Source organism: Rhagoletis pomonella, unplaced genomic scaffold (assembly GCF_013731165.1).
Source record: "Rhagoletis pomonella isolate Grant_MI unplaced genomic scaffold, Rhpom_1.0 Rhpom_scaffold_00015, whole genome shotgun sequence".
In the NCBI taxonomy this organism is placed as follows: Eukaryota; Metazoa; Arthropoda; class Insecta; order Diptera; family Tephritidae; genus Rhagoletis; species Rhagoletis pomonella.
In genome coordinates this window covers 4,439,598-4,451,054 of record NW_023458569.1, presented here as the reverse complement: position 1 = coordinate 4,451,054, position 11,457 = coordinate 4,439,598, and the positions used below count along the sequence as shown (strand labels likewise).

The 11,457-nt window shown below is 34.7% G+C and overlaps 1 protein-coding gene across 2 annotated transcripts in view; it reads right to left on the bottom strand.

Annotated features, from left to right (window-relative positions):
• The window catches only part of LOC118749388 (zinc finger protein ush-like), a 622,067-nt gene extending 611,702 nt beyond the window's left edge, over positions 1-10,365 (bottom strand). Inside the window, exon 1 of one of the 2 annotated variants that reach the window (XM_036484195.1) lies at positions 9,195-10,365. In XM_036484195.1, the coding sequence (XP_036340088.1) occupies positions 9,195-9,201 (7 nt within the window). In that variant the 5' untranslated portion in view covers positions 9,202-10,365. The remainder of the gene's footprint in view (positions 1-9,194) is intronic. The other variant, XM_036484196.1, reaches the window with a different exon arrangement.
• Positions 10,366-11,457: the final 1,092 nt, after the last annotated feature.

Genomic DNA, 11,457 nt, shown 5'->3' with positions numbered 1-11,457 from the left:
TATCTCGATTTCGGAGGCTAACTTCGAAAAACGGAGAAATTACTTTTTACCTATGACTCAATCTCTAAAAAAAATTGGTTTGGTCCAATACCCAGCCGAGTGCTGTAGAGTGTAATGATTCAAGTGTCTTCATTTATGTATATTGTAACTATCAATATCTTATAAGAGAAGTGTACAATTTTTTTATCTAAAACTAATAAAGGTAGAAGGACAAAATTCGAGGATGTGATAGCTTATATATTATTTCTTGATATATACTTTTTTCAAAAATAAATATTGGAAATTTGCAAGGATTTTCAAGGATAAAGTTTTAAAAGGACATTTTCAACACTTATTCGTCCTGGTGCACCAAAAAATTATTTTTTTTAATTAAACAGAATTTTTCTTTTTAATTGATACCCATGTTGTTACTCTACAATACACCAAATCTTTTAAATAATTTTTTTATTCAATCATATCCCAGAAATTTCAAATTCCTTAAAAAAAAATCCTGACGTCAGAGAGAAATATTAAAAACGCAGTTATACTATATTTGGCTCCTAGCTTTGTGAATATATTGATTTTTTCGTGTGTTTTGATTTTTGTCGCACAGTGTTTTCAGTGACACATTTATCTTCTAATATTACGGTTTGGTGGTTGTCAGATGGCATATTTCCATTGCCGTCTTAAATAACCTAGCAAAAGTGTATATGCATACAAAGACACGTAATAGTTTCAGTGCGTTTGAAAGGCGTCACGCCCCCAGGAGTACTGTACCATGAACACTTCCAGAGATACGTAGTATGAAAACTTCAGTTTGTATATTTCCAATAGCCCCAATTTTTCTTCATGACCACGCGATTGATTTTATATATGAATACCAAGTTCCAGTGCTCTGTCATGAACACTTCTAGCGATATGCAGTGTGAAAAAATCGGTTTGTATGGGAGGGGCCACGCCCCTTTTTCCAATAGCCCCAGATTTTCTCCATGAATATGCTATTGATTTTATATATTTTTTACATACCAAGTTCCAGTACTCTACTATGAACACTTCCAGAGATATGCAGTATGAAAAATTCGGTTTGTATGGGAGCTGACACGCCCCCTTTTCCAATAACCACAATTTTTTCCACGAGTGTTGTTTTCATATATCTCCGTACTTAGTTCCAGTACTCTACCATGAATACTTCCAGAGATTTGCAGTATGAAAAATTCGTTTTGTAAGGGAGGTGCCACGCCCCTTTTTAAAATAGCCCCAGTTTTTCTCCATGAATATGCGATTGATTTTATATATTTTTTACATACCAAGATCCAGTAGTTTCTCCATGAATATGCGACTGTTTTCATATATCTCCATACTAAGTTCCAGTACTCTACCATAAACACCTCCTGAGATATGCAGTGTGAAAAATTCGGTTTGTATGGGAGGTGCCACGCCCCTTTTACCAATAGCCCCAATTTTTCTTCATGACCACGCGATTGATTTTATATATGAATACCAAGTTCCAGTACTCTATCATGAACACTTCTAGCGATATGCAGTGTGAAAAATTCGGTTTGTATGGGAGGGGCCACGCCCCTTTTTCCAATAGCCCCAGATTTTCTCCATGAATATGCGATTGATTTTATATATTTTTTACATAACCAGTTCCAGTACTCTACCATGAAATCTTCCAGAGATATGCAATATTAAAAATTCGTTTAGTATGGGAGGTGCCACGCCCCCTTTTCCAATAAACACAATTTTTTCCACGAGTGTTGTTTTCATATATCTCCGTACTTAGTTCCAGTACTCTACCATGAATACTTCCAGAGATTTGCAGTATGAAAAATTCATTTTGTATGGGAGGTGCCACGCCCCCTTTTCTAATAACTGCAATATTTTTCCATGAGTATGCGATTGTTTCCATATATCTCAATGCCATGTTCGAGTACTCTACCATGAACACTTCCAGAGATATGTAATATGAAAAATTCGGTTTATATGGGAGGTGTCACGCCCCCTGCACCTAGCGGTATGAAACATACTTTACATCCGATTCTCATACCTACTGAATATCAGAGCTGTGTAAGTGTGAAATCATTTTCAATTTTAAATCAACAATTTTTTTCTATCCAGTTTTCATTACTTATTCTTCGCTTAGGATTGAGGTTTAAAATATTTGAATTTTCCATTCTCTCAAAGCAGTTATGAATTCACACATCAACATATTCATAGCATGATTGAAAAAACCAATGCCCAATCAAAAAAAGGTTTAACACTGAATGAGTATTGAAAAGGCTGCAATCTTTTATGTGTGTGCATTCTTTAACTCAGTACCAATCATTAGTTCAAAGACACCCTGGTAAATAACTTTTTGATAAAAAGGAAGATTTTTGACAATTGCTCAATTGTAAAAATTTAAACCGGCGTTACCCAATTTAAGTTTCTTGGTAGATGGGATTTTATATCATATGTTTGGGATTATATATAAAACAGTTGTATTAACTTTACGTTTTAATTATAATTCATGTTTTATCTTGAAAATGTTTAAAATTTACATAATATTAGATAACTACTTTGCATAAGCTTTACATTTAGGTTGATAAAATTTTAGTGAAAATATTTTAAAAATCTTAGTGTCCTTAATAAAAAAATAGCTCATCATAAAAATTGTATCGCCGTTCGGCGTCGGCGTAAGTTTGTAGGTCCCTCCCATTTGTGTGACAGCAAAGGCGCACGCTACAAATTGGAGGAGAAGCTCGGCCAAAACTTAGCAAAAGTGTCAAGGCCAAAATATGATTATTATAAATAAATTTAGTTTCAAACAGGTCGCAACCCTCTTCAAACACCTCAAAAGTATTCCCAATATTATTTAGTTGTGAACCCGCATGAGTCCGAAATTACCATTCTTTACCAGAATTTCCAGATTTTACCGGAAATCGTACTTGGTTTTCTGGCAACTGAGAGGACAAATAAGAGAGTAAGTAAGGTCATCTCTTTGTCAGAAGCTAACTGGTGGTAAATTCTGGTAAATGTGTCAAAAGATCCGATGTAGTGTGTTTGACAATCAAATTGTAAACAAAAGAGAAGTGCACTCTGCTAATGCATGTTGAAAAGTAAATAATTCCTTGCGTGAGTGGATGCTAATGAGTTTTGGTTAAATTACAAAACGCTTAAAAAGGTATTAGCCGTCATTTTACGTTTAAAAACTTTAAAACTTTAACACATTACCACCCTATACTCTATATGTGATTGACCATTGAACTAAATCGTTGTTTATTTGGGTAAGATTAAAATATATTTTACTATTCAATGTTGGAGTTGGTGTGAAACAAAAATTAATAATTTATTGTTATGTATGCAAATGAGAACTATAATTCTCAGCTTATTGAGCATCTCTTAGTCAAAAACAAAGGCAATTTTGCTTGATCAAGTTTCGAATCTAAGAAGAAAATGTTTTTAACAAACAAAAGGTTAATAATAAAATTTGAAGGATTTAAGATATTGCGTATGGTAGCATGAAACGTCACAATCTTCTTAATTGTCAGGCTGTTGATATGGCTACGAAAAAGTGACAATGGAAACACATAGCTGAAGATTTCATACTTACAGTGGGATAAACTTCAAACCTCTAATATAAATTAGTTAAATTTAGTTATTATTTTTTTTTATCAATTTTAAGTTTTCGTTTGGAATAATTTTCATGAACTTATCTATTAGGAGATCTCTTTGGAAAATTACCGTACATCCGATATCTATTGAAATTTTGACATCCTCACTTTTTGGAAAAAGAAGTTCAAGATACAAGTTTATGTGCAAAAAATAAATTAAACAATAAAAGTCTCCTTATATTTATGGAACTTATAATAGAAAAATTCTTATTTCATTACCCAGACTTTATGAATAGCCTACTCTATAAGTAATAGTAGAAATTCCGAATTAGTAACTTCAGTCAAGACGTCATTCAAAAGTTTTGAAGAAACTCACTTTTCTCTTTTGTGAAAATTTGGGACTATCTTATGCGAGTATTGTCGACAAAATGTTAGTCTATGAATGACTAAAAATTAACGAATAAATGGTTAATCGCGATTAATGATTAAAATTAATTAAGCGATCGCTGTGGTGTAGTGGTTAGAAGTGCGCACTACCATTCCGCAGGGTGAGCGTCCGAGCTCAGTTCCGGCCAACATAAAAAAGAAAATGTTTTTTGTAATAGTGGTCGGCCCCCGGCAGGAGTCGGCGTAAAACTGTAGGTGCCTCCCCTTTGTGCGACAACATCAAGGCGCATGCCACAATCGGAGGAGTAACTCGGGCAAACACTAACATATGTCGATGGTCCTCTGCAACAACGGCACAATTCAAAATTTCAGGTTTAGAAAAATACATAATTTGAAAGCTTACAGTATGACTGCATATAATGCGGAATAATTACGTTCCAAGACATATTACTTCTAAATTACGAAACAAAAAATCTTTAATTGGCTCTACTGAAATATATGAAATTTTTAGTTGTGTCGATATGTAAGCGCATTTATATTATTATTAGTAATCATCAATACAATTTCAAATTACATAAACCCAGTCACAGCCCTTTTTTGTATTCGACGCTTCCAGAAATCACATAATACATAAAATAAATAAAAGCTGTTTTGATTAATATTACATAAACTGGAAACTGTTAAAAATAAGTGCGCTTGTGTACAGAGATTTTAGAACCTATTTAGTTCCTAAAATGTCTGTTTGCAACACATAAATAAAAATGCACATCAAATTGCTAAGAATGATGAAGGAAATCGATTCAGACATGCCTGTTTAACTGGCCGTGCGTGCTCAAAACAAACACATCTTAATTAAGGAGCTATTCAAGTATTACGTAACCACCAGTGAAAAGCGGGGGTCTTGGTTTGCTTATTTTTAATAACAACGGGCAACATTTCTTCAAATAAGTAAAACATTAATTACACACGCACAAATTTTGCCTGCAAGTTCGATCACAATTGAACACTGCACTTCATTCTCGTTTCGAATTTTTGAAAGCGTTTTTTAAGCTATTTAGTGGTTTAACACTTCTTGTGGGCACTTGCTATTGTAAAAAAAATATGCGCAATTCGATCCCTAACTACATTTTTTTGTAAAGAACGCCCGTTTGCTTTAAATTTGTAAAAATACAATTATTTTTTTATTTTGTTTACATCTGTCATTTGTTACAAATAAAGAAAAGTCAAAGAGTTTCCAAGTATAAATATCTTTATATCTATTTATTAAAATAATAATTTATTTACTTAATACTTTATTAAAATACAAATTTGAAGTGCAAATACATTTGTAAAACTGTTTATCACAAAATGTTATTAATTGTTTGCAAGAATACTATAGTTTTCATGCATTTTGAGAATAAATAATCTAATATGTGTACATATATATCGCCGTTTAAAGTACAAAACCGCGTATCGTCATTCTGCAAAACCGTGTGACTGACATTGGCTGCCAAAAATTGGATTTGCTCACAAAAGCTCTTGGCTCAATTCTTATCCATTCGTCCTGAAATATACTAGCCAGAAATACGTTTGCTTTATAAAAAAGATAACCATTTTGAAATATGGGTGACTTTACTCTCTATAAAATAATTTATGCAATTACGCGGTTTTGCATTTTCTTGATACGCGGTTTTGTACCTTAAACGACGATATGTATAGCATGTACTTACGGCGGCCGCCGTAGCAGAGTGATTACATGTGCGTACTTTCACTCCACAAGACCATGGTTAAATACCTGGTCAGATCATAACCCAAAATAGCAGTCGTCCTTCGGCACGCAATGGCAAACCTTCGAGTATATTTCTGGCTTGAAAACTCTTCTTATAAAATCAGAACTCATGCCTCAAGTTTGAGCAGAAGTTCGGCCAAACACATAGAAAAATATTTTAGCACCAAATATTTATTAGTTTACTTATTTTAAGGGAGATGGCAATCTTCTGGTTTCACATTTTGAGTACAAAAATTTCAACTCTGATACAACAAATAGTATTAGTACTGAATGATAATGACAGATTGCATTCCCATAAACGTCCAATCATACATGATTGAGTTTTTTTTTTGCATTCGCTTTCTCTATGTGAATGGGTGTCAACCATTCCATAACACACTACATATTTTGTGTTTACAATTTGTAACCAATCTCAAGTGGTTGTTAAATTTTTTAAATCAAACAATCACATTTTTGAAACGAAAAAAATGAGAATGCACACTCAATTGATTCAATCATTACACAGCTCTGCTGAATATACACAAAAAATTTCGTAAAGATCGGTCGATCCGTTTAGGAGGAATTCGATCACAAACACCGTGACACAAGATTTTTATATATTAGATATTATTTGTTATTTTATATTCTTCTTATTATCACGGGCGATTAATCACTTTAATGTAATTCAATTGAATCTCTTTTTTGATTCGAGTTATCATTCTTACAAACAAACTTTTAAATGTCCAAACTGATGTAATTTTTATTTGATAAGCTCGAGGCCCAGAGAAAACACAAAACACAGGTTTTAGTTCAATAATTTTTAATGTCGACATTTCGACCTCAATCTGAGGTCATCTTCAGGAACTCTTCGTTGTGCCCGGTCGACTAATTAGGAGTACAGAAATATAATTTAAATTATCATCACTAGCAAGGTGCAATTTTAAATGAGCGAGAAGAACGGGGGGTAGTAAATCAAATTAACGATGATCAGTTGAAAACTGCTTCTGAAGTAAAAAATTCTATTGGAAAAGTGGTCAGCACAGAAACATTTCGAATAATATTAGGAAAACATGATTACAATGGCCGTGTTGTTCGAAAAAAAGCACATAGACAAGCCCCAAAAATTAAACTTTGCGTGTAAAATTTACTAAGGAATATTTATTGAAAACTAATGATTTTTGGAAAACTGTTAGTTGGTTTAATTAGCATGAGGTCAGAATAAATGCACTTAATATTCTCGTTCTCTAAAGCTGTTATTTACCTATGAGAGCAAACTCACTTTGTATTGATCGGATGAAAGGACGTACAACACCAGTAGGGAATTTGCAATTCGTTTAAGGTGCTATGGACAGATTCCAATACATTAACATACTAAAGAAAAATGTTAAGCAGACTACAGACAAATTGGGTATTATAGACAGATTCGCTTTCTAACAAGATATTGACCCAAAACACACTTCGCATGTGGCAAAGCTTTGGTTGATGCACAATAGCCCCAGACTATTGCAGACCCCTCCACAATCTACCGACTTAAATGTTATCGAGCACGTTTGGGAAGGACTGTCCAGAAAGCTGTAAAGAAAGTCGTACAACAATATTACTCAACATAAAGAGACACTACGGGGGGAATGGAACAAAATTCATCCTTAATTTTGCCAAAACTTTGTAAAATCGATTACCAATAGATTCCAAGCAGTTATCCAATCAAAAGGCTATGCAACTAAATGCAAGAATATGAAGGAATGTGGCTGAATTTTAGTTTTATTCTCGTATCTGAAAACCCTTGTTTGATTCAATAACTTGGGCTGACTTCCAAAACGCACCAATACAATGTTTGGATACTGTTCTGATGCGGTATTTAAACTGTTTGTATATGCAAAGTTGCGAAACATTGTAACCATATGCATTGCATATTGTGAATATTTGATATAACATTTATCACCTTTCGGAATTTTCAATTTTTAAAACACCAATGGTCACCAGCAATTTAGAAAAAAACGTTTTTTCTTAACAGCGGTGGCCCCTCGGCAGGCAATGGCAAACCTCCCAGTGTATTTCTGCCATGAAAAACTGCTTCTCATAAAAGTGCAATCGCCGTTGGGAGTCGGTGTAAAACTGTAGGTGCCTCCCCTTTGTGTGACAACATCAAGGCGCACGCCACAAATCGGAGGAGAAGCAAAACACTAACATATGTTTAAGCACCAATCTATTATTATTATTATTATTAATGGTCACCAAAAACAAACGAAGCATCAACTTTGTTTCTGATGCGCTGATTACTCTAGCAATGCGTAACTTTTCGGATGCGTTTTGGAAAAGTATACATTATCAACATTTTGTAGTTTGGCGTTACGGAATATTATACTATGTACGGATGCAAAGCAATTGACGTTTTGGAAGTCAGCCTTACTTTGTTTGCTAAACTCATCAAATTTGCTGATTTGTAATTTTGAATTGTCAAACTACAACTAGTTAAAAATATACGGCTCATTAGAAAAACATTAGTACATCATTCTGCTACGTTTTTCCAGGATTTATTCAACAAAAAGTCCAATTTCGCGTGTGAGCCACTCAAAATGGTGACAATGTATACTTTTCCAAAACGTATCCGAAAAGTTATCGAAACGCATCGCTAGAGCAATCAGCGCATCAGAAACAAAGTTGATGCTTCGTTTTTTTATTGGTTACCATTGGTGTTTTAAAAATGGAAAATTCAGAAAAATTTTTCATTGCTATATTTAATATTTAAAATATGCAATATGTCGCAACTCTGCATATACAAACAGTTTGAATACCGCAGTATAACAGTTTCTAAACATTTATTGATACGTTTTGGAAGTCAGTCATTTATTTATTTTAGCGTTGGGAGTATCGATACTTTTGAGAATCGAGTAACATTTCAATGCTTACAGGTCTATTCTGCGCGTTACCGAAGATTTTGTAACCGGGAAATTTTATTACCAAAAAATGTTACCAGTTCTTGTCACCGCGATTCTAGGAACGTTGGTAATGCAGTTAAAATATTCAGCGATTCAGCTATGAAGAATTGTGCAAATTCTGACATTACATATTTCACGGGGCAATACTTTGTTACCAGCTTATGAGATGGTAACAAAATTTACCGGTTACAAGAGTACACAGAATGCGAAAAGGGTTTAAAAATTGACAGGAATTTTATTTACCCGTTACAAACTTTTTATTACCAGCGCAGAATAGACCTGTTAGTGTAGAAATCTCACTAGGTGGCAGGACTTTATTCAAATTAATATATTAAACTCAAATAACGTCGATTGTATGCTACTTTGGAGTACTCAGTATCGATACTTTTAAAAATCGGGTACCGACAGTACATTTTGAGAATCGATTTCTGAGTACTTTTGGTATCGATACTGCCCAACACTAACATATTTAGAAAGCTATGATTAAAAATAAAACTATCTAAATTCCCTTGAATACCAGGTTTTTATAAAAGTACTTTTCATTACCAAACATAGGTCATAAACTGCAATATCCAGCACTAGGCGCCAACTGCAAATATGAAGACATGTTCAAATGCGCCCCTTATGCCACCACGCTCGACACTTTTCTCTTTTTCGCTCACTAGAATCCACGCGATAAGAGAATGCACGATAATGGTTAGTTGGTGGGTAAAAACACTGCGACAAACGAGTAGGGCTACACCCCCGCCAAAGCGCTTCTGAGTGAGCGAGTAGCAGTAGTAGAAGTTATTCACATGCACAACACAACACCAAAAAAAAAACGATTTTATCACAACAAATGTACCAAAGAAAAAAAAAATACAAAAACACGACAACAGCCGTCGAGCAGCAATGTTGAATGTTATCGCTGCATATTTTATAACTCTACGCCGATATACAACACATTCAGGCGTATGTATGTAAGTATATGTGTATACATTTATGAATGCATGTACGTATCTACATACATATGTATGAAAAGCACGAACGGATGGTGGGGTGACGAATTTTCTTATTTTCTCACTCTAAAAGTTGAGTAATGCGTTTCAAATACGCTTGAAATATAACTTTTATGAAAAGGAGCACTTTAAAAATTGCTGCTTCATAATTTGTCAAATCGTGCATAACAACGTATGTACATATTTAAATGAGGCAAAGTGTTTACCGTTGCACTTACATTTGACTTCTTTGGCTTGCCTTTTATTCATTTACCTCTTTTTAGCAAATTTTTCAACGAAGTGGTAATTTTTTAAATGTATTTTTGTACAATCATTTTTAAATTTTATCACAGAATTTTTTGCATTAGAGTTCTGTAGATTGCTTGCACATATTTTGATGAAACTCTTTTTCAAACCCAATTTTCGCACTCACAAGCTTATTTTACGCATACAAGCGTTTTTAGCCAAATTTCCTTAAACGGGCCTTTTGCTTATCTAGTAACACAATTTGTGGCGATTTAAACCATTAATAACTCATTTACAAAATTAATAAACATTTCACGTCGGCAGCTGCGTACAATGCGTACCGAAACTTTTTGGCGCCACTTAAAATATGTTATGTTACTCGTCTCACGCTCAATGATTAACTGAAATGACTACAGTGAAATTATTCCAATGCTACACCGATGTACATACATATACGCACACATACGGACGAAATCATTGTCGCAATAAGGAGTGCGCTCTCTGTTCCTCTGAGTGTGCTCTTTGGTGGCAAGCGCTGAGCGAACGGCGAAAGAATGGGAAGTGCGCTGAGTTATAGTCTGTTGGGGTTGGTTATTTTGTTATGCCAACACAGCTGATAGCAGCTGACTAAGGTTGCTGGTTTTTTGGGTCGCGTTTTCTGCACCCACCTGTCCCCCAAAGGGATTGAAGGAACCCCACTGAGGGCGTTTTTGTGGTCAATATGAAAATATGTCTTTGGATTGTACTCGTCTCTAGAATTTTTACGACAAAAGGCCACTATTCCCGTTCCTCATCAACATTCGCGTTCAAGTGCGGCAAATTTCGGTTTGCCTATTCTCTCAGTCTGCTTGCCGCATCTTTAGCTTGCTTGCTTAAACGCAAGCTACTAGCATGTTATCCACTGGGCTACAACTGCAAAAGCTTATTGTGCTTTTTCATTGCTGGGCTTTAAGTTGTGAGCTTATTTAACAAAAAAGATTACTTTTCAGTGATTGCAAGGCGTTCGACTGTCTAACTTTCAAAACCGCCCACCTGCTCGCTGTTGTCGGTATACATTCGCTGGCTCTGTTCATCTGCATGCCTGTTCACTGATACGCTCGCGCGCGAGCACACACTCAGAACTCCACTGACTTTTGCTCCATGTGATTATTTTTATTTTTTCGTTTTTTTCTAAATTTAGTTTCGAAAAAGAAGCAGTTGCAATCGCTCAACATTAAGAGCGAAACAAAAAGAGGGTATGAAAAACTGATAAAACGTTGATAAGCTTACGGCACAGCGCAGTAAGATAAAATCGTCCAAAAGCGAACAGCTGAAATTTTAGTAAAACCCACACATACGAATACAATTGGTCATACGCACGGTTGCCAGTGTTGCCGCGAGCCAATTTTGAAGGGAAGCGAAGCGCTTGAAAAATCGAAGACGATCGAAGTGAACACATTGGGCCATAGGCCCAATTGCTTCCATATAAAGAATATTCGAAAAAAGTTTTACACAAAAAAAATCTCAAAAATCAACGCTAATTCTGAGCACATTATGTTGCTTAAATTGAATGGGCTTTAAAAGTGTATACTCGAGTGTTTTCTAGA